Below are 22,696 nucleotides of genomic sequence, written 5' to 3' on the forward strand. Positions count from 1 at the left end.
TTGCTGCAGAAGGAACCTAGTGTGTCCGCGTGTCTTCTTCCCGGCGAGAGGACCGCGCGGGCTACATGTATGTATGTGTATACTCATTTTGTATATGAAAAAAAACCACACGCACACACACATATACACACGTGTGTCAGATTGGCTTACTTGATGTAGTCCAGGTAATTCATCAATGGGAATCAGCAGTTACTCAGCCTACAAAGCTGTATATCATGGCAATTCCAATCTGGCACTTTAGGCCTGGAGGATCCTGGAGAGCTGCTAGTCTTCAGTCTACACTGGAATCCTGGACAGCTGGAGATCCTACACAAAATTCCCATCATTCTTGCAAAGTACAGCTGTGGGTAAAGTGATGGGCTGTTGAATGGATGTAGGTAAAGACATCTTAAGCTAAGCCTGAAGACCTAAATCTAGTCCCTGGAACCCATATGGTGGATGGAGAGAACTGACTTCTGTTTATTCTAACCTCCACAGGCATAGCCGTACATACATGCATGCAAAAGACTCATGATAAGTAAATCTAGAAAAAAATTAAAACCACCTGTCAATAAGTAAATATAATTTAGAAGTCTATGCTTTTAAATTTTAACGCCTGGGAGGCAGATAGGCAGATATATCATTTCCAGACCAGCCTGATCTATATAATGAGTACCAGACCAATTAGGGCTATATAGTGAGATCATATCACAAAAACAAAAACATAGTGAGACCATGTCTTAAAACCAAAAAACAGAAGGAAAAAAACAAAAAGAAGAGAACCTGAAAATCAAGCATGATAAATCACCCTTGTAATCCTAACCATGAGGAGCTGAAGCAGAACTGCCATGATTTTGAGGTTAGCCTGAACAGGATAGCCAGCTGGGGCTACATATGAGCACATAAGTTCCTGGCATCATAAGAAGGCAGAGACAGGTGGATCTCTGAGCTCAAGGCCAGCCTGGGCTACACAGAAAAATCCTGCCTTGAAAAGCCGGTGAGACATGTAAGCAAGCAAAGCTTGGTAGTCTAAAGAAATGAGAGGTGCTACAGAGCTTCCTAAGAAGAGGGAAAAGCAGGCAGAGAGCTGGTACGGCAAGCCCAAAGGCTCAAGGCCCGTTTTATATCATGTATAGAGCGGCTGGCCAAGAAACTGCACAGCAACACTAACACGTACATACTGTCTAGCCAAGCATCACTATCACTGCTTTATAGATCTTGAACAAAAACTGTGTACCAAGATCCCTTTGGCAATAGGATGGAGGGTGGCTAGATCCCCTCCAACCGTGTGAGTAGGTCCAAGAGTGTGAATTATCTGTGGCTCCTAATAAACACTGCTAGGCTAATTTACCACTGAGCTACATGCCCAGATTTTAAAAGTTGTTTTGGGAGGGGGGATGGATGAGAAACAGGTTCTCACTATGTGAATCTGGGAACTGCCTCTGTAGACCATATTGGCCTTGAACTCACAGAGTTCTCACAGGAGACTCAACAACTCCCTTTGTCTCCCAAATGCTGGGATTAAAAGTGTGCACCACCACATCCAGCCTTATTTTTCTTTTTAATTATGATTATATTTATTGATGTATTATGGAAGTGGAACCTGCATGTCCTCCTTGTTGGTAAAGGTCAGGAGAGAAAAATACTTCTTGGAGAAGTAGGTTCTCCCTTTCCATGAGTGTTGTAGAGATCCAACTCAGGTGACAGGAGGCATGTTCTCTTACAAACTGAACCATCTCCAGGCAGCGGTGGCGCGCGCCTTTCATCCCAGCACTGGGGAGGCACAGGCAGGCGGATTTCTGAATTTGAGGCCAGCCTGGTCTACAGAGTGAGTTCCAGGACAGCTAGGGCTACACAGAGAAACCCTGTCTCGGGAAAAAACAAAAACAAAAAACAAACAACAACAACAACAAACCCCAAAGACAATGATAACAATGATGATGATGATGAACATAGACTCAAGCATTTTAGTCCAATACACCACTAGACCGTCTCCCTAACCCCTGATAAATAACTTACTAACAACATGTATAGTAGTTATTCTCCTCCCAGTTTCTTTTTTTACATACATCACCACTGCGTGTGGCAGCACATGCCTTTAGTCCTGGCACTTGGAAGGCAGAGGCAGGCAGATCTCTATCAGTTTGAGACCTGTCTGGTCTTGGTACTGAGTTCCAGGACAGCCAGAGCTAGTGAGACCCTGTCTCAAAAAGACAGAAAGAGAAGTAAAAAAGAAAATGGAAAATTAAAAAATGCAGGGAGGTGGTGGTGACAAACTCTGATCCCAGTACTGCACCCGGGAGGCAGAGGTAGGTGGATCTCTTTGGATTACGGGCCAGCCTGGTCTACAGAGTTCCAGGGCAGCAAGGATAACACAGAGAGGGGAGAGGGGAGGCTAAGGGGGGAGTGAGAAGGGGGGAGGGGGGAGAAGAAGACGGAGAGGGAGCAAAAAGAAAAGAAAAAACTTTATTGTTTATCATAAATGCCCCGACTCATGTGTTTAGGTCAGAGGACAACTAACAGGAACCCTTTTTCCTCTGCTCTTAACCTCGTAGGTCTTAGGAATCGAACTCACATAATTAGGTTTGATGGCAGACGCTTTTACCCTCTGACCCATCGCCATGCCCTCTTTTTGCTTTCTTTTTTGTTTGTTTGTTTTTTCTAGACAGGGTTTCTCTGTGTAGCCCTGGCTCCCAAGTGCTAAAATTAAAGGCCGGCACCACCACTGTCTGGCCTCTTTTTGATTTCTAAATCCCTGGAAACCAGCTCAAGCCGGTCTGGAGCTTCTTCACGGTGGGTGGGTCTCCTTCCTGTCAGTCTCGGTCCTCAGATGTCCCCGCCCACCTGGAAAACTATTTCTGGCTCTCCTCGGCACCCGTCCATCCGGCCTCCACGTGACACAAACAGACGGGGCACTTCCGCTTCCCCTCTGCTCTCCTCACTCAGTGTCTACTCCCCCCGTCCCCGGGTACCCCGCCCGGTGAGTTAGCGAGCGCCGGGAGGGCGGCGTCGCGGGCGGAGTCGCCCCGGGCTGACCCTTGCGGTCTTCCTTCTTGACACTGCAGGTCCCCGCGGAAGCGGAGGCGGGCGCCATGGCGGAGCTGACGGCTCTGGAGAGCCTCATCGAGATGGGCTTTCCCAGGGGACGCGCGTAAGGGAGCCTCCCCCTAGCCGGTGGTGGGAGGCCTCGGGCCTGCCCGGCCTGACTTGTCACCATGGCTGGTGGGCGCTATTCACGGTGTTTTTGCCCCCAGGGAGAAGGCTCTGGCCCTCACAGGGAACCAGGGCATCGAGGCTGCGATGGACTGGTGAGACCCGGCACGGGGGGCGGAAGTGTGGGAGCTGCTGCTGGGAAAGGCGGCCCCAAGGCTAACCCCCTGGCAACTTTCTCTGCCCAGGCTCATGGAGCATGAAGACGACCCCGATGTGGACGAGCCTCTAGAGACTCCCCTCAGCCATATCCTGGGACGAGAACCCACGCCCTCAGAGCAAGTTGGCCCTGAAGGTCCTGACTGGGAAACATCTTGTGATTCTAGATATCTTGTAAGGCCCCAAGAAAGCCAGAATGATTTTATTATAAATAATAATCCTGGTTGCTTCTTTGTAGGATCTGGGTCTGCTGCTGGAGAAAGCAAACCCATTTTGACTGAAGAGGAGAGGCAAGAACAGACTAAGAGGTAATTGGCAAATTCATTTTGTGTGTGTATTTTGTTTGGAGTCGGCCTAACTCTTGCCCAGGCTGAACTCCGGATCCATCTGCCTCCACCTCTAGAGTGCTGGGATTACAGGCCTTCACCACTATGCCCTGCATTATTTTTTGAGAGGGGATCTAGCTATGTACCTCAGGTTGGAACCCCATATGTGGCCTAGGCTAAATTCCAAGCCACATTCTTTTTTTTTTTTTTACCCCAGACAGGGTTTCTCTGTGTAATCCTGGTTGTCTCCTGGAAATCACTTTGTAGACCATGCTGGCCTCCAACTCAGAAATCCACCTGCCTCTGCCTCCCAAGTGCTGGGATTAAAGGTGTGCGCCACTTCTGCCTGGCCAAAGTCATATTCCTCTAGTACTAGGATTACAGGGCTGGGCCACCATAGCTAGCCCATTGACTCACTTTCCCAAGAGTCATGGGTCATCTTTCTTCCTCTCAAATACAAACACAAGTCTGATCATAGAACCTGACCTTTCCAGTTGACGGGTGTTGGGGGAGTCACCAGGAAACATCTCATGTAGCTCAAGGCTGGTCTCAAACTCCTGTGTGACTGCAGATTCCCCTGAAATCCCAACTCACTTGCCTCTACTTTGCAAATGCAGGGATTATAGGTATGCACCATTATGCCTGGCTCTCATCTGCCTTTTAAAAAAAGGGGGAAAAAAAAAAGCCAAAAAACTACAAGGCTCCATGCATGAACAAGGCCCCATGCATGGTATATGTGCTCTACCATTGAGCTACACTTTTTATTTTTATTTATTTATTTATTTATTTATTTATTTATTTATTTTTGGTTTTGGTTTTTTCTGAGCTGGAGTCTCTCTCCCTGGCTGGTCTGGAACTGGCTCTGTAGACCAGGCTGGCCTCAAACTCAAGAGATCTCCCTGTCTCTGCCTCCTGAATGGTGAGATTAAAGGTGTGTGCCACCACCTAGCTTGTCCTCTTATATTACTGTTTTGGTTTTGTTTCCTCTCACCTATCTTAGAGCACATATTCCCTTATTTCGTTAATTTCTCTGTTTAAACTCACCTTACCTCTCCATGTCCAGCTTCAGCTCTTTCTTCTCTGCTAAACAGAATGTTGGAACTTATGGCACAAAAGCAGCGGGAACGTGAAGAAAGAGAGGAGCGAGAAGCTTTAGAACGAGAAAAGCAGCGGAGGAGACAAGGGCAAGAGCTGTCAGTTGCGCGACAGAAACTACAGGAAGATGAGATGCGCAGGGCAGCTGAGGAGCGCAGGAGGGAGAAGGCTGAGGAGTTAGCGGCCAGGTCTGAACACTCACTGGTCGCTTACTGAGAAAGAAGTCAAGACTTGCCTTGTCTGTGTCTGACCTATTTTCCTCCTGTCTCTATTCTAGACAAAGGGTTCGAGAAAAAATTGAAAGGGACAAAGCAGAGAGAGCCAAGAAGGTGGGTAATTAGGAAGTCTGAGTATAGTGGAGTAGTTTCCTTTCCATTGTCAAAAAAAAAAAGAGAAAAAAAACGTGTTTAGCAATTTTCTTGAGGAATAGTTTTTTTATTTGTTTGCTTTTAGATTATTTATTGTTATATATGTAAGTACAGTGTAGCTGTCTTCAGACACACCAGAAGAGGGCATCAGATCTCATTACAGGTGGTTGTGAGCCACCATGCAGTTGCTGGGATTTAAACTCAAGACCTTCAGAAGAGCAGTGGTACTCTTTTTGGTTTTTGGTTTTTTTTTTTGGTTTTTGGAGACAGGGTTTCTCGGCTGTCCTGGAACTCACTCTGTAGACCAGGCTAGCTTTGAACTCAGAAATCCACCTGCCTCTGCCTCCCAAGTGCTGGGATTAAAGGTGTGCACCATCACTGCCTGGGTGCAGTCGGAGCTCTTAACCAATCTCACCAGCCCCTTGAGGCATAGTTTTCCTCTGTAGCCCAGATTAGTCTCAGACTCATGGCATTCTCCTGCCTCAGCCTTCCAAGTAAAAGCTGTGAGCTGCTAAACCTGCGTGTGTTTTTGTTTTGTCTTTCATTTTTGCCCATGTACTGGAAGTTGAAACTTTATACATGCTATACTAGTGTGCTACCCCTGAGCTAGTGTCATTTTGTCTTCCAGTATGGTGGTAGTGTGGGTTCTCGGTCATCCCCACCAGCAACAGATCCAGGTCCTGTTCCTTCTTCTCCCAGCCAGGAGCCCCCTACTAAGCGGGAGTATGACCAGTGTCGCATACAGGTACTGTTTTCAAGTGACCATCTTGCTTCTGGAACCGTGTTGGCTTATATAGTGCCTAGCCCAGAGCTATTAACGCTTAAGTCCCCTTTGCCAAATCTCTCCCTTCTTTGTATGTGACTTTTGAAATCCTATCTCCTCTACTCTTTGGAGAGATCCAATTTCACCTTCCCGTCTTATTTAAATCCTTACTTCATTCTTACTAAGCAGTTTTAGATTCATTACACAGCTGTTTTCATAATATGGTACTTAGAATGATTTTTGAAGGGAATTCCATCTTGTCTTGTGAGGTAGCTGGGAGTCCTTTATCATCCCCTACTGAAGTAGAGCATTCGTGGTTGTTCATCGGGCCCTTTAAATAGTATTTGTACTGGTTTAGATGCTCCAAAGAAAGCAGAGCCAGCCATAGTCCCTTCTTTCCTTTCTTGGGCATTTCAGACAGGGTTTCACGTGTAGACTAGGCTGTTCTTGAATTTTTAGCTATCTCTGCCTCTGCCTTAGTGCTAGGATTACAGGCATGTGCCACTACTCCACAGTATGTTTGCAGTATATTATTCTTGGGATTGGGTCCTGCTGTACAGTCCTACTGGCCTGGGGTTCACTATGAAGATCAAGCTGACCTCTAACTTCTGGTGATCTTCCTATTTCTTCTGTATACTGTGATTATAGGTATTGCCATTATCTGGCCTCACCCTGCTTACTCATAGTTCTGTTTTAAGACAGGGTCTTGTGTACCTCATGTCAGCATTGAATTTGTTCTTCCACCCCTGGAGCTCTGTGTAAACTAGGCTCATCTTGAGAAATCTGCCTGTGCTGTTACCCCTAAGTGCTGAGGCTATAGGCATGAACCATCCCATACCTAGTCCTCACTCAGTTTCAGTGTTCATAGTATTGCATCTCTCTCTTGTCTTCTAGGTTAGGCTGCCTGATGGGACTTCACTGACTCAAACTTTCCGGGCTCGGGAACAGCTGGCAGCTGTGAGGCTCTATGTGGAGCTTCACCGTGGGGAGGAACCTGGACAGGACCAGGACCCTGTGCAGTTGCTCAGTGGCTTCCCTAGACGGGCTTTCTCAGAAGCTGACATGGAACGGCCTCTGCAGGAACTGGGTATGTTATGTGGGACCAGGAGTCAGGGCTTAAAGGAATGAGGGGCAGTTGAGATGGGTAGGGATGGGTAGTCAGTTGGGATAGAAGGGTTTAATGGATATAGTATGTGTCCAGAAAATTGAAGGCCCACAACCTAAGTATCCTTGTTAATTCAGACTCTTCCTTCCATCTTTAGGACTCGTGCCTTCTGCTGTCCTCATTGTGGCCAAGAAGTGTCCCAGCTGAGGGTCCTCTATCCCATCTCTTTCTGACCTCTTCATCTTTGATAAAGCACTGACATTTCCTTCCTAATAAATAGACCCTTTTGAGTTGTGTATATGCCTGGCTCCTTTCTGAATGACTGAGAAGGGCAATATGAGAAGATAAAGGGAGTTAGAGTAGCCTCAGCACTTAGGGGTAACAGCACAGGCAGATTTCTTTCTCATTTTCAGTTTGCAATAGATTTTTCTAGGATTGATTAACTGCTTGGTAGTTGGGGGGGTATTTACATGACACCTTTTGCTCATGAGCATGAGGTAGTATATGAGGGTTTTTGTTTTCAGACAGACTATGTAGCCCTGTCTGTTCTGGAACTATATAGACCAAGCTGATCCTCAAACTCAGATCCAGTACTCATATTAGGCAACTTATAGTTCCAGGGAATCTGATCCCCTGTTTTGCCTTCTGGGTACTGGGTTTGCACAAGGTACACATGAATACATATAAGAATTCACATTAAAAAAAAAAAAATCTTGGCCGGGCGGTGGTGGCGCATGCCTTTAATCCCTGCACTTGGGAGGCAGAGGCAGGTGGATTTCTGAGTTTGAGGACAGCCTGGTCTACAGAGTGAGTTCCAGGACAGCCAGGGCTACACAGAGAAACCCTGTCTAGAAAACCAAAAAACAAAAAAAAAAATTTTTTAAAGTGTCTGAGGGGCTGGAGAGATTGGCTCAGTGCTTAAGAGCTTTGTTCTTGTAGAGGACCTGAGGTCAATTCTCTATACTCAAAACCATTTGTAACTCCAGCTCCAGAAGCTGACACCTGACTTTCTTCTATGTTTTTTCGAGACGGGGTTTCTTTGTGTAGCCCTGGCTGGCTGGAACTCACTCTGTAGACCAGGCTAGCCTCAAACTCAGAAGTCCACCTGCCTCTGCCTCCCAAGTGCTGGGATTAAAGGCATGTGCCACCACTGTCTGGCAACACTTGACTTTCATGGGTACATGGTACACATATATACATGCTGGCAAAACATACATAATATAAATGCACCTTTTAAAAAAAAATATTCCTGCCAGGTGGTGGTGGCGCACACCTTTAATCCCTGTCTCGAAAAACAAAAAAACAAAACAAAACAAAAAATTTCCTTAAGCTGGGTTGTAGTGGTGTATACTTTACTCTCAGTACTCAGGAGGCAGAGGCAGGTGTGTTTCTTGAGTTTCAGGCTAGCCTGATCTACAGAGTTCCAGTACAGCCAGGGATACAAAGAGATCCTGGCTTGAAAAAGTGTTTGGAGTACTGCATACATACCACACTTTTTGCCACAGTATTGGGGATTGAACCCAGGGCTTGATGTTTGTTGAGAAAGCACTTAGCTGTATCCCCAGTCTACTTTTTCATGTAGGATCTTAATTGTATTTCTCAGGCTGGCCTTGAATTTCTGCTGTTTCTGCCTTGGCCTCCTCCTGGGATTACAGGTCCCATAGTCAAAAGTCCTTTATGTATATATACTAAGAAATAAAGGCTATTGTGATCAGGTTTAGTATTATTTTAGATCAGACTGGCAAATTATAGGGCATTGTCCAAACTGCACACCCACTTGGGAAGCCTAGGTCAAGGTATTTTTTTGTTGAGAAAGGACCTCTCTGTAGTCCTACCTGTCCTAGAATTCAAGAGATCTAACTGCCTCCTCCTGAGGGCTGGGATTAATGGTTTGTGTCTCCATGCCATGCTTGGCTCAAGACCTTATCTACCCTGGTGTCTTGTGAAATCTCTCATGACTTGTTCTTATTCTTGGGTGCAGAGAAGAGGCCACAATTCATAAGAGGCCATTAATAACACTTACCTGTTTAAAGAAAGTAAATAAGTAGGCCAGGCTGTGGTGGTACATGCCTTTAATCCTGGCACACAGGTAGCACAGAGGCAGGCCAGCCAAGGTTACAGAGATCTTGCCTTAAACACATACATGGTAAATATGAGCTGACACCAGCAGCCAGAACAAACTCTAGTGTTCACTTCTGGTTTTGCACAGAAACATTAAGTTTTATGAGACAGACTCATGTATCCCAAACTCACTTTGGACCTGCTATGCAGCCATATACTTTTTGAACTTTTGATTTTTTTTTTTTGTTTGTTTTGTTTTTGTTTTTCGAGACAGGGCTGTATAGCCCTGGCTGTCCTGGAACTCACTCTGTTGACCAGGCTGGCCTCGAACTCAGAAATCTGCCTGCCTCTGCCTCCCAAGTACTGGGATTAAAGGTGTGTACTACCATGCTGAACCCTGCTTGTGGTCTGCTGCTGCTGCTTCCCCAGTGCTAGAATTACCAGCATACCATTTCTTTTTAAAAAAAAAAAAAAAGATTTATTTTATCTATATGAATACACCATTGCTCTCTTCAGACACCAGAGGAGGGCATCAAATCCCATTACAGATGGTTGTAAGCCACAATGTGGTTGCTGGGAATTGAACTCAGGACCTCTGGAAGAGCAGTTGGTACTCTTAACCACTGAGCCATCTCTCCAGCCCCCAGTATACCATTTCTAAGTTATGGGGAATCAGACTTGCAATTTCGTGTTTGTTAGCTGAGTATTCAAGCAGGTGAGTCCTATCTCTAGCCACAAACATTTTCAGTTCCAACTGTTACAGAAATAGGTAGAAATATCGAAAATTACAAGTTATAGAATAGATAAATGAAGCTAATAGGAGCACAAGCCTGTAATCCTACCTAGCATTTGAGAGGCTGAACTTAGATGACTACTTCAAGTTTAAAGTCAGCCTGGGCTACACAGACACAAAAAAAGAATGTTCGATGAAAAATGTGTTGTGAACATATATAAATCCATACACACACATATATATTATGTAGTAGAGGTAGAGCTCATGTAATGTTTACTAGCATGCCCAAGGTGCCGGGTGGCTTAATTCTCAGTAACAAACCAAAAAAAGATTTGTGACAGGCTGGAGAGATGGCTCAGTGGGTAAGAGCACTGACTGCTCTTTGGAAGGTCCTGAGTTCAAATCCCAGCAACCACATGTTGACTCACAGTCACCTGTATTGAGATCTGACGCCCTCTTCTGGTTTGTCTGAGGACAGCTACAATGTACTTGTGTATAATAATAAGTAAATCTCTGGGCCAGAGCGAGCAGAGGTCCTATATTCAATTCCCAACAACCACATAAAGGCACAACTATCTGTACAGCTACAGTGTACTCACATACATAAAATAAATAAATCTTTAAAAAAAATTTTTGTGACATGGTTAATTCCTATAGTTCCAGCTGCTATGCCTTGTGTGCCACCAGGCCTGCTTCCATGGTTTGTGCTCAGTGACATTTCCAAAAAATACTATAACTGGATTCAGATGCTAAAATCATAATACTATAGTGAAAACCTGGGGGGTAAGGACCCACTATATTTATTTATGTATGGCTATGCATGTGGAGGTCAGATGAAACAGAAGTCAGTTTTCTCCATCCACCATATGGGTTCCAGGGATTGGATTTTGAACACATTAAAATTCTGTCTTAGTCTCCATGTGCTGAGACTGAGGCTGAAGCTTCCATGTACTGCTGCAATTTTTTTACCTATTTCTGTTTGTTTTTCAAGACTGGGTTTCACTGTGTAACCTTAACTGTCGTGGAACTCCTCCCTTAGTACACCAGCTGGCTTGAGCTCCCCTGGCAAGTCTGGAATGTACTGTGCAGGCCAAGCTGACCTCACTGCTATCTGCCTGCTTGCTTCTGTCTCCAAAGTGCTGGGGCTAAAGATGTGCCATATCCTTACTCAAAGAGGTTTTGTATCATGTAGTTTTATTTAATTACCCTCTGAGGTGGTCTCATTGTGTAGGAGCCCAGGCTTGACTTGAACTTGCTATCCCCCCCCCCCTTTTTTTTCAAGACAGGGTTTCTCTGTGTAGCCCTGGCTTTCCTGGAACTCACTCTGTAGACCAGGCTGGCCTCGAACTCAGAAATCCGCCTGCTTCTGCCTTCCAAGGGCTGGGATTAAAGGCATGCGCCACCACTGTCCGGCTTCCCCCTATTTTTTTTTTAAGATAGGTTTTTATGTATCCTTGGTTGTCCTCGAAATTTGCTCTGTAGATCAGGCTGGCCTTGAACTCACGGAGATCCACTTGCCTATGTCTCCAGCTCTGAGTTCTGGGATTAAAGGCTAGAATTAAAGGAGTATGCCACCACCACCACCACCAGGCTAAAATTGCTATCTTCTTACCTCACCTTCTTGAGTACTGGAATTATAAGTGTGTGTCATGCTATGTTTGAACTAACGATCTGGATTGACATGTAGTTCCAGTAATAGTAAGTCAGTTTCTATTAAGAGCTTTGAACCAAAGTAAATAGTAACTAGAGGAGGCATTGGAAAAGTCAAGAAACCCTTCTCCAACTTTGCGTAAACAACAGAAGTTCTGTTATTATTCATTGCAAACCTGATATTCAAGCACTACTCTAATTTGAAGACTGTGGCTTATTGGTGCACATGGGATTTCACTCCTTTATCTACAGCACTTGGGAGTGGAGAAAGGATGCTGTCTCAAAGACATTTTTGGCTAGGTAGGATGGTTCAGTGGATGAAAGCGTTTTGCCTACAAGCCGGATAGGGTGTATAAGTAGACAGGATCTTCCCAAAGTGTTCTGTGACTTTCAACTTTCATTTTTCATTCACAAAACAGACACACAAAAACAGACTTTTTTTCCCAGTACTATACTATTTTAATCCTTTCAAATAATCTGGCTACCTCCCAGTCAAAATCCCAGTGATCTTTGTTTTAGTCCTGAGCTGGATCTCTGGACTCCAGGTGATTTGCCTGCTGTCTCCTCAATTCTTTCCATAAGGCAAATCCTAGTTTTGTTTTGTTTGTTTTTGTTTTTGTTTTTTTTTGATTTTTCGAGAATCCCAGACTTTTTTTTTCTTAAAGTCTTTTTACGGACGGTTGCACAAGCAAACTTAGACCACGTGACCCATTTTGAATAGTCAAAAAACTTATTGGACTTAAGAACTTTCCAGGGGTAGGGTAGCATGCAGCTGCCTAGGTCTTCCCCGCCCACTGCTCCATCTCCCGCAACTCTAAGCATTAGATGTCCAGCTGCGAAATCTACTCAAAGGATGAACTGCATTTATTAGTTCCATTGGGTCCACACATCCGATCCTGTCACGTGATGTGCTCATTAAACGCGTTCCCCCAACCGTAGCTCTCAGTGCCTTGGAGAGAGTCCTAGTGTGACTCCTGAATCCCGACTCCGGAGCACCAAGAAAGGCGCCTTTCAGGTTCCCACGACCATGAGCGAGCTCTGGTGTCATGCTGACCTGCCGCTAACTGTCCAGTTTCTCCTCCAGGCCACGTTCTCCTTCGTGGCTGCGGCGTCCTTCAGGGTAGCCATCACCAGTTCCGTGGTCCTGACCGCTTCGTCCCTGCGCCGCGAGTCCCTTTCCGGCATCTCCTGCGGGCAAGAAGGATGTTTGCATTCTGGGCCAAAAGACAGGGGCTCTTCCCACACACACACCCACCTCGGCAAGTCCGGCTGTTTCTACCTGCAGCATCGACTGCTTCTGTAGTTCTCCTGGGGTCACAAGAGCAAACAGAACAGAACCCACGCCAGCTCCCGCGCCTAGCACTGCAACTACTACCAGTGCTTTACGAGCCACCTCCATGGCGGACACACTAAAAACGAGGTGGTGTCGGCTCCCCCACCCACCCACCCCCGCAGCCTAGAAGGTAGCCAAGACAACTCACAGCTCCCTCTGCGGGCTAGAGCGACCTAGGAGAGGGGCGGGGCCGGGCTTAAAATCATAGAGAAACAGCTGGGCTAGAGAGGGCAAACACACACGCGCACGCACACGCACGCACTTATACGAAATTAAAAAAAAAAAAAAAAAAAAAAAAAAAAAAAAGTTGGGCCGGGCGGTGATGGCTCACGCCTTTAATCCCAGCATTTGAGAGGCAGAGGCAGGTGGATTTCTGAGTTCAAGGCCAGCCTGGTCTACAGAGTGAGTTCCAGGACAGCCGAGGCTACACAGAGAAACCCTGTCTCGAAAAACCAAAAAAAAAAAAAAAGTTGGCTCTGGAGAGCTCAAAGATTAAGAGCACTGGTTGTTCTTGACCTTGGTTCAGTTTCCCAGTATCTCACAACTGTCTGAAAATCCAGTTCTAGGGGATCTGACACTCTTTACAGACATCCGTGCAAGCAAAACCAGTGCACATTAAAAAAAAAAAAAAAGATATCGCTAAGTACCATTGCTTTCAAAGAATGCATAGTTGCTATGGATATTACAATTGCCAATTTTTCTTGAGAGGTGATAGCGCATGCCTTGGAAGGCAGAGGCAGGTGAATCAATGAGATCAGAGCCAGCCCGATCTATAGAGTTCCAAGACAGCTAGGGCTAAACAAAGAAACCTTGTCCCGAAAAAGAAACAAGCCAAACCAAACAAGCATTGCCAGTTTTCAACCCTTGAAGGTTTCAAATCAATAAAGGACTGTTCAACTACTGTTTTAAGTATACAATGTAATATAACCACTAATCTGAATACTGAAATCTCAGTATTTAAGGAAGGTGAATCTGGAAGATTCTGATTTGGAGGCCAATCAAGGCTTCGTTGGGAGACTTTGTTTCAAAACAAACAAAGCACATAGGGGTTGGAACAAACAACAATTCAAAGCCATGTGTGTGGGATAGGGAACGGATTTTTGTTCTTCTCTTCAGAGTGTGGGACAAGCTTGGTACCGATGTGTGTGTGTGTATGTATATATGTATGTATGTGCATATATATATTTAATCTGGTTACCACTCCCCCCCCCCTTGTAGGTCTGTAGGCTTGTAGGATTTCACTTTGTAGTTCTGACTGCCCTAGATCTTTCTACGTAGACCAGGCTAGCCTTGAGGTCTCAGAGTTTTGCCTGCCTGTGCTTCTTGAGAGCTGGAGTTTAAGGCTTATGCTACCAAACCTGGCTCCTCTTTGTCATCGCCATCGTCATCGTCATCATAGTAGTAGTAGAAAACAGGTTCTTAATTCTCTTCACTGGTTTTGAGCATTCTCTGTAGTCTAAGAAACCTTGTATTTACAACCTTAAGCTCCTCTCTCTCTCTCTCTCTCTCTCTCTCTCTCTCTCTCTCTGTTTTTCCGAGACAGGGTTTCTCTGTATAGCCTCCACTGCCCAGCTGAGACAGATCTCTTGAGTTCAAGGCCAGCCTGGTCTACAGAGTGAGTTACAGGATAATCAAGGATACACAGTAAAACACTGTCTTGAAAATAAAGAAGCAAACAAACAGCTGGGCAGTGTTGGTGCACAGCTTTAATCCTAGCACTTGGGAGGCAGAGGCAGGCAGATTTCTGAGTTCAAGGCCAGCCTGGTCTACAGAGTGAATTCCAGGACAGCCAGGGATACACAGAGAAATCCTGTCTTGAAAAAAACAAAAAAGAAGAAAGAAAGAAAAACAACAAACAAGAAAACAATGAGTTCTTGGCAGACTAGGAGAGAAGACTCAGTGTTTAAGAGCACTGATTGGGGGCTGGTGAGATGGCTCAATGGGTAAGAGCACTGACTGCTCTTCCGAAGGTCCTGAGATCAGATCCCAGCAACCACATGGTGGCTCACAACCATCCATAATGAGATCTGATGCCCTCTTCTGGTGCATCTGAAGACAGCTACAGTGAATTATGCAGGAGCGAGTGGGGGCCATCCTGAGTTCAATTCCCAGCAGCCACATGATGGCTCATGGCCATCTGTACAGCTACAGTGTACTCATGCAAATAAAATAAATAAATCTTTTTTTAAAAAAAAAAGAGCACTGATTGCACATCAAGGGGATCCGGTTTGATTCCCATCACCCTCATGATGTTCACAACCATTTGAAACTTCTGCCCTAAGAGATCCAGTGTCTTTTTCTGGTCTCCATGGCAGAAGACATACATGCAGGCAATACACCTGTACTCATAAAAATAAATACCTTTAAGTAATAAAAAGGGTCCCTAGCAAACAGCAAAAGCCCCATAAATATTCCTTAAATAATAGACAAATTGACCCAGGAATGGAAAGATGGCTCAGCTGTTGAGCGCATTAGCTGGGTTCAATTCGGTGGTGCACACCTTTAATCCTAGCACTTGGGAGGCAGAGGCAGGTGGGTTTCTGAGTTCCAGGCCAGCCTGATCTACAGAGTGAGTTCCAGAACAGCCAGGGCCATAGAGAGAAACCCTGTCTCAAAAAAAAAAAAAACAAAACTAAAAACAAATAAACAATTCCCAGCACCCACATGCCAGCTCTGTTTGTAACTCCAGGGTCTAGAACTTCTGACACCCTCATATAGAGATTTATACAGGGAAAACACCAAAGACATTACATATATTTAAAACAACAACAACAAAAACCCAAACCAAACTCACTTGAGAAAACCAGTAAAGAAGGAGTTAGGAAATCCATCATTACAGCTCTTTATTTATAGGGCTTTAATCCAGATGCCCTTGTCTCCTACCTTGACTGCCATCCCCAGTGTCTCAGGGAGTAAACAGAATAAAGCTCTGTCTCTCTTTGGCTTCTCCCTCCCTTGGAAGGCTCATAATCTCCCAGCATGCCACCGTCCTTTCCTCAACAGCGATTAAGGGGCCCTCTCCAAAGAAGATTAAAGCACAGTCTGGGTGGGCACTGGGCACAGGCACTTGACCTCGAATCCAACCGTCTCCACTCTGAGAGTCACTATCATGGCTCTCGTGCCAGGGAGTAGCCAGGACAGACCTTGGTCTGGAGATAACCCAGACTCTTCATGGCATCCAGAAAGTCCCCGGTTGGCCAACCCTCTCTCAAAAAACAGAGAAGAGACTGGCAGATGTGAAGGTCATCAGGATGTTGAGGTGAGTATTACTACATCATGTCCTGGGACAGGCTCATCTTCAAATTGTGCCCAACACCCCTGCTGTACTTATGCAGGTGTCTCAGAAGCCCCGCCTGCCCTCTATTGTGGTAGAGGCCTCAGAGGGGAGTGAGGAAGACCAGGAAGACCAGCAGTGGCCACACGAGGACTTGCTGGTTCTCACTGATGGTGAAGAAGAAGATGCGGAAGCTTTCTTCCAGGACCAAAGTGAAGAGCCAGGTGAAAGTGGTGGCTTGTTCACTCAGGCCATTGGCATTTAGATATTTTAAACCCACAACAGATGTCCAAGAATGTTAGAAATAGGAGCTGTGGTGTGGGTTAGGAAGAAGGTGCATAAGAGCATGCACAGAACCCTGGGTTCCACATGCATACACACACACACACACACACACACACACACACACACACACGGTGAGAGAAGTCTAGGCAGTTGATACTATTGATGAACACTAGTGGACAATTAGGGTGTTTTGTGTTTTTCTCAAAGAAGTTTCACTATATAGTTCAAACAGTCCTCAGACTAAAGCTCTTCCTGCCTCTAACTCCATGCCTAGCTTGTTTGTTTGTTTGTACCTTTATTTAAGAACTGAACAGAGAGCCTAGAAAGGTACTGCACCGTTTCACTATATTTCGTCCTTTTTAATTTATTTACTTATTTCAGACAGGCTCACTGTGCACCTCAGACTGACCTGGGGCTCACTGTGTAACCCAGGCTGGCCTTGAACTCATGTACTCCTTTTGCTTCAGCCTTCTGAGTATTTGAGATTATTATAAACCTGAGCCCCAGGCTCTGTTTCCTACCTGGTTTAGAGGGCCATTCTGATCTTGGAATGAGTAACATCTTGTTTTTTTCTTTTTTTGGTTTTTCAAGACAGGGTTTCTCTGTGTAGCCCCTGGCTGTCCTGGAACTCACTCTGTAGACCAGGCTGGCCTTGAACTCAGTAATCTGCCTACCTCAGCTTCCTAAATGCTGGGATTAAAGGAGTGAGCCACCACCGCCCCGCTGGTGGTACACTTTTAATCCCAACACTTAAGAGGCAGAGACAGGATCTCTTAGGAGTTTCCACACAGAGCATTGCAGAATAACATTGAGACCCTGCGTTAAAAACAAAAGTATACCTTTGGATGTCAGAGGACAACCATGCGAGTCTTAGGGGTTATACTTATACTTGGCTCACTTGATCTTTTACTGGCTAAGCCATTTTACCAGCCCCACAAACCAAGGCCTTTTGCATGTTAAGTAATTTATCAACCACTGAGCTTCACCCATGGCCTTAATTTGCTTCTGTTCTTTTGTGTTCTGGCAACATGATTTATTACTTATCTTGTTTGGTTTGGATCTTGATGTTGTCTAATGATATCTTAATGGTTCATTACTGGGGAAGGAAGATGATGAGAAAACAGAGCTAGAGAGATGGCTCAGTAGGTACTGCTTGCTCTGCAAGCATGTGGACTTGAGTTCAGATTCCTGGTATCCATGCAAACACGTTTGGCAAGATGGCTTACCACAATTGCAGTGCACTCTAGAGGCTGAGGTCTCTGGAGCAAGCAAGCTACCTAGCTAGACTAGCTGAATAGGCAAGCTCTCCATTTATCAAGTGAAGGGCAATTGAGGAAGATACTTGATGTCAATCTCTGACCTCCATATTCTTCAGTACAAATATGCACAAACTACCAACGCTACTACTGCAAGCTGGGCCTGGATCTCATAGAAATTTAACTAGTTCCACTGATCCAGTACTGGATTGAAGGTAGAGTATATAAAGGTAGAATAAAACTTTTGCCTCACACACAATGAGGCTTAGCAGTTCCAGGGCTACATGGAGAAGCCTTATCTCAAATCAATTACTCAAGATACAGTATATCAAGAATACTTAAAATTAACTCTTCTCCCAGGCTGGGCCTGGATCCCACAGGACCCCACATCTCCTTTAAGATCATTTAACCCTGGACTTGGCTGGGGTCAAGAACAAGAAGTTTCCTGGATTCCTGAAGATACAGAGGATCAGGAGATTCCCAGTCTCTGTCCTCTTTGGGACCCAACAGGACCCTGTGTCTATAGAACCGGATTTATGGAATCTTCTCATTTCCCACCTCCCAGTACCTTTGGGGGTAAGTATTGTTTTCTTTTTCTCCTTCATTTTCATCTCCATTATTGTTATTAAAGCTCTTTGGCCTACACTAGGCTGCAGGACACACAATTCACATCAGTACTGCAGTCGGATTGAAGTCCAGCCAGTTATGTTAAAGTCTCTCCATCCCAGCCTCAGAACCCAGTATTACCCCCAGGCTACAAATTGTAGGAACGTGGAATCCATTCTCAACTACTAGCTACTCATACAATGACAAAACCCCAACTCTATGCTTGACCAACAGAAAACAGAATGGAATCTCAGAAACGTTTGAGATTTAACTGAATGCCCTTGGCTTACTTGGAAGCCATTGTTTTTTCCTTCAAGTAGGGCAGCTGAACTGGAGGGTCTTGAATCCTCAGGCAAATCACCTTTAGCAACACTAGAGAGCTGGAAGGAACACAAGGATGCTAGGGCTCCCAGATTCTGCACAGGTTGTTTGGCAAAGGCCTCCTTGTATGAAGCTGTTTATGTGGGTGCCAGCCCCAAGAGACATGTCCACTCCTAGAACACCCACAGGGTAGGCCTGTGCAGGATTGAGATGTTTTACTTCCAATATTCTAGTGAGAAATCTGCACTTCTTGCAACAGTTTAAATGACAGGCTGCTTGAGGATATCGATGGAGGGCATGCTACCCCAGGTTAATCCTGGGGTAGCATTACGTGTACACCATCACGCTGGGCTTTTTACCATTAGCCAACTACAGGTTTCATTCCCATGTCTTTAGGATCGCACTTTCTATATTCATAAACGTTCGCATATTCCCACCACCTGGTCGACATTTAGCATACTCCATGGAAAGCCAGAAATCTAATGTCCCCCACAAGACCGACCAGAAATATCTTTACTCAATAGTCACCCACACTTCCAACATGTGCCTTAAGTTTTAAAAATCTGCAAACTCCGAGTCGCAGAGAAAAAGGAAGCGCACACAGGGTCCTTAGGATTCAGACTTTATTGGTTCAACAACGAACAGCAAACAAAGCCTTAACTATCACTCCGGAAGGCGTCAATGTAGACCTGAAAATAAAAATAAAAAGCGTTGAGTAACCCAGAGTGGACTGCCGGACCTAGCTACATTTCGGCACGGAGGTGTTCCGGCGTCTGAGGATAGAACCCGCGAACGGGAGGCCGCAAGCACCGAAGACATGACGCCGAGAGGGCCGGAGCCCTTTCGTCTACCTCCGTACATTACGGGGAGCGGGACTGCACGCCCGGTCCCCGCCAAGAAAAGGAGGATCTACAAAGTCAGACCCAGTCCCCAGTAGCTCCCAAACGCCCATGCATATAAAACACAGAAGCACGACTCACGTGAAAGCCAACCCTTGGAAAGGCCTCGAAGGGCGCGGAACGACCTTATATAGGGCTGGTACCCGCCTCCAAGCTGCGATTGGTCCCGAGGCGTCAGGGGGCGGGTCGTTTGCCCGTGGCGGAACCTGTGAGTGTGGCGGAAGTGCGGCTCTCGGAGTGAGCCACCGAGTGTAGCAATGGCTCCTCCCGGAGGAAAGATCAATCGTCCCCGAACGGTGACTGGACTGTGGGAGTGGGAACCGGGCCTCTGTTTCCCTTGGCTTCCTTGCATTTTCCTCTCCGGAAACAGGATCAGTTGGGGTCTGGGGTTGTTAGGTGCGGAGGATCCCGGGTGGACGTGCACAACCTTACGTGGATGCTCATCTTTTTCTTCCGCAGGAGCTGAAGAAGAAGTTGTTCAAGCGCCGCAGGGTGTTAAGCAGGGATCGGCGACGGAAGCGCCAGGTGGTCGGGGCTGTGATAGACGAAGGGCTGACTACGAGGCACCACCTAAAGAAGCGGGCGTAAGTAAAAGTATCCTCCGCTTGGTCATTCCTACCCACTTCCTACCAAGCTTCAGAGCATCCCAGAGGTCTCCAGATTTCTTATTCTCTTTCACGTTTATGCAGGAACTAGTTGACAGTTATGCTAGCTTCCAAACTCTCTGATTTGACCACTTGTCTCTGCCTCCCGAGTGCTGGGATTAAAGTCCTACACCACCACCACCACAGAATTTTTTTAGGTTTGGATTCTACTAAAAAACTAAAGAAGGTTGTCCTCAACCCTACATACGGTTATCTACATTAAGATAGATTTTTGAAATAATGGCACATACGACGTAAGTGCACACTATTAAGTTACTGGCTTAATACTATTGAATTACATATTGAAATCAAACAAAACTGTTAAAAAGTCTAAGTGTTGCCGGGTGGTGGTGGCGCACGCCTTTAATCCCAGTACTTGGGAGGCAGAGGCAGGCGGATTTCTGAGTTTGAGGCCAGCCTGGTCTACAGAGTGAGTTCCAGGACAGCCAGGCTATCCAGAGAAACCCTGTCTCGAAAAAAAACCAAACCGCCCCCCCCCAAAAAATCTAAGTGTTAGGGTTCATTGGAGATATTAGAGTCCATTCAGTAATTTGATTCCAGAGACCTTATAAAACTAAACAAGCTGGACATGATGCTCCCTGCTTTTAAATTCCAGTGCCAGGAGACTGAGACAGAAAGGTTGCCTGTTGGCTAGCCTGGTCTACAGAGTGAGACCTTTTCTCAAACAAATAAACAGCCCAAAAGACAGATTACCTTTTCTTAGCTGGGGTCACTTTTGAGGCTTAGGTTAATACAAATTAACCTGGATATTTTTGTTGTTTCCTGTCACTCAGGTCCAGTGCTCGTGCCAACATCACGCTATCTGGGAAGAAGCGCAGGAAACTCTTGCAGCAGATCCGACTTGCCCAGAAAGAAAAAGCAGCCATGGAAGGTAAGTCTGGGCCACAGACATTGCACAGAGAGACGTCTGGATCTTACCTTTAATGCCTCCTTTTTCCTTCCCTTTTGTTCAGTGGAAGTCCCCTCCAAGTCAACCAGGACTAGTCAGCCCAGAAGACAAAAGAAGATAAAAGCTCCCCAGGATGTGGACATGGAGGATCTTGAAGACAAGAGCTAAAGTTCCTACCTCTTCTACCACAAGATCCTCAACAGCACCTAAAAGGATTCGGGGAAACATCGGAAAAGATATTACCACGTTTCATTTTCCCAGATACCTCTTTCTATAATGGACCCTTGGCCTCCTGGAGGTCTATATTGGGAAGGAAGAGGACACAGAGAAAGACTGGAGAGGGCCCTCTCTGGCAGTTGACTCATTTTGTAATAAAGCTTTAGTGTGTTAACTACCATGTGTGATGAAGCGCAGTGGGGATGAGCCATATAGAAAGGCCTTTGAGTGTGGGTGGAGACACTAAAGAAACAGGACACACTGTGCAAGAAAGGCAACAGGAAACTAGGTAGTGAAAGGCATGGGGGCATGCACCTTTAATCCCAACATTTAAGAGGCAGAGAGGCGGGCAAGTTTCTGTTCAAGGCCTACTTGGTCCTCACATTGAGTTCTAGGATAGCCAGGACATTATAAGACCCTATCTCAAAATGAAACTAGGTAGCTTCTACAGTGCCCCCCCCCCATCTTTTCTAAACACTTCCAATTTTGCATTTCTGGAAAATACAGATGATTATAAGGATGGTAGATAGGGAGATAAAAGATCTGATCATAATCTTGACTCTATATTTAGGATTATAGTAAGTAAAGAACACTTTTTTTTTTTTTTTGGTGGTGATGGTGATGTTTAAGGATTCAACCCAGGGTATCCTGCATTCTTAGGCAAACATTGTGGCATCTACATCTTGTGTGTATTTTCCCTATCAGCACTCATGAGATGAGATACCAGTTCTGAGAACTTTGTTTGTGAAGACAGTTTTCCTTATATAGCCCAGGTTTGGTTTGAACACAGGATCCTTCTGCTTCTGCCTCCACCGTGCTGGGATTATGGGTATAAAACATGTCCAGCTCCCTCTCCTAACTTTTACCCTTGCAAACATCTAAACAGATAGAGGGAGGCTAATGAGGTAGCTTAGGGGTAAGGGTGCTTCACCCTGAGTTCCATCCCTGTTATCCTCGTAGTGGAAGGAGCGCTGACTCTACTGTTGTCCTCTGGCCTCCACACTTGCATTGTGGCAAGCATGTGTCCCCATACACACAGTAAATGTCAAAACAAAACAGTAAATTAGACATGGGCTTGCCACATTTAAATTTTCATTCCTTCTCAACAACTTTATGGTTTGAGCCCTTTGCTCAAATACACTATATGCATTGTGCATGCCTGGTGTCTTCAGAGGCCAGAAGAGGCTATTGGATCCCCTAGAACCGGAGTTATAGATATTTATAAACTGCCATGTAGGTGTTAGAAACTGAAGCTGAGCTTTTTGAAAGAGCACCAAGTATTCCTAACCTCTGAACTATCTTCCATCCCCATTGACAATTTTTAATTTTACTTTATTTACTTTTTTAAACTTTTTTTTTAAAGATTTATTATTATAAAAGAGTACACTGTAGCTGTCTTCAGACACACCAGAAGAGGGCATCAGATTTCATTATGGGTGGTTGTGAGCCACTATGTGGTTGCTGGAATTTGAACTTATGACCTTCGGAAGAGCAAACTGCTCT

At 45.5% G+C, this 22,696-nt stretch overlaps 3 protein-coding genes, 1 long non-coding RNA gene and 1 other non-coding gene across 6 annotated transcripts; 2 read left to right on the forward strand and 3 right to left on the reverse strand.

Annotated features, from left to right (window-relative positions):
- The first annotated feature begins 2,867 nt into the window (after positions 1-2,867).
- Ubxn1 (UBX domain protein 1) lies at positions 2,868-7,303 on the forward strand. The gene is made up of 10 exons (XM_031389604.1): positions 2,868-2,959; positions 3,045-3,130; positions 3,234-3,287; positions 3,378-3,484; positions 3,587-3,656; positions 4,766-4,957; positions 5,047-5,098; positions 5,766-5,882; positions 6,795-6,987; positions 7,163-7,303. Exons 2-10 carry the CDS (start codon positions 3,072-3,074, stop codon positions 7,210-7,212), a joined length of 894 nt encoding a protein of 297 aa, XP_031245464.1. The 5' UTR covers positions 2,868-2,959; positions 3,045-3,071; the 3' UTR covers positions 7,213-7,303.
- A 4,593-nt stretch (positions 7,304-11,896) lies between these two features.
- Positions 11,897-12,962, reverse strand: LOC116101024 (ubiquinol-cytochrome-c reductase complex assembly factor 3). Of its 2 annotated transcripts, none has more exons than XM_031384723.1 (2): positions 12,729-12,962; positions 11,897-12,637 (listed from the first exon to the last, which is right to left on the reverse strand). In XM_031384723.1, exons 1-2 carry the CDS (start codon positions 12,846-12,848, stop codon positions 12,494-12,496), a joined length of 264 nt encoding a protein of 87 aa, XP_031240583.1. In that variant the 5' UTR covers positions 12,849-12,962; the 3' UTR covers positions 11,897-12,493. The 2 variants fall into 2 exon arrangements, with proteins under 2 accessions (XP_031240583.1, XP_031240581.1); XM_031384721.1 differs by having other exon boundaries at positions 12,705-12,954.
- A 2,885-nt stretch (positions 12,963-15,847) lies between these two features.
- Positions 15,848-21,369, forward strand: Lbhd1 (LBH domain containing 1). Its single transcript, XM_031389605.1, has 6 exons — positions 15,848-16,041; positions 16,118-16,280; positions 17,958-18,173; positions 19,883-20,007; positions 20,862-20,959; positions 21,042-21,369. Exons 1-6 carry the CDS (start codon positions 15,892-15,894, stop codon positions 21,070-21,072), a joined length of 783 nt encoding a protein of 260 aa, XP_031245465.1. The 5' UTR covers positions 15,848-15,891; the 3' UTR covers positions 21,073-21,369.
- Positions 19,131-20,123, reverse strand: LOC116103524. Its single transcript, XR_004123492.1, has 2 exons — positions 19,505-20,123; positions 19,131-19,213 (listed from the first exon to the last, which is right to left on the reverse strand). It is a non-coding gene; the product is annotated as an uncharacterized LOC116103524 (long non-coding RNA).
- Positions 19,284-19,431, reverse strand: LOC116104306. Its single transcript, XR_004123814.1, has one exon. It is a non-coding gene; the product is annotated as a small nucleolar RNA SNORA57 (small nucleolar RNA).
- Positions 21,370-22,696: the final 1,327 nt, after the last annotated feature.

This window comes from Mastomys coucha, unplaced genomic scaffold (genome assembly GCF_008632895.1).
Source record: "Mastomys coucha isolate ucsf_1 unplaced genomic scaffold, UCSF_Mcou_1 pScaffold21, whole genome shotgun sequence".
Lineage (NCBI taxonomy): Eukaryota > Metazoa > Chordata > Mammalia > Rodentia > Muridae > Mastomys > Mastomys coucha.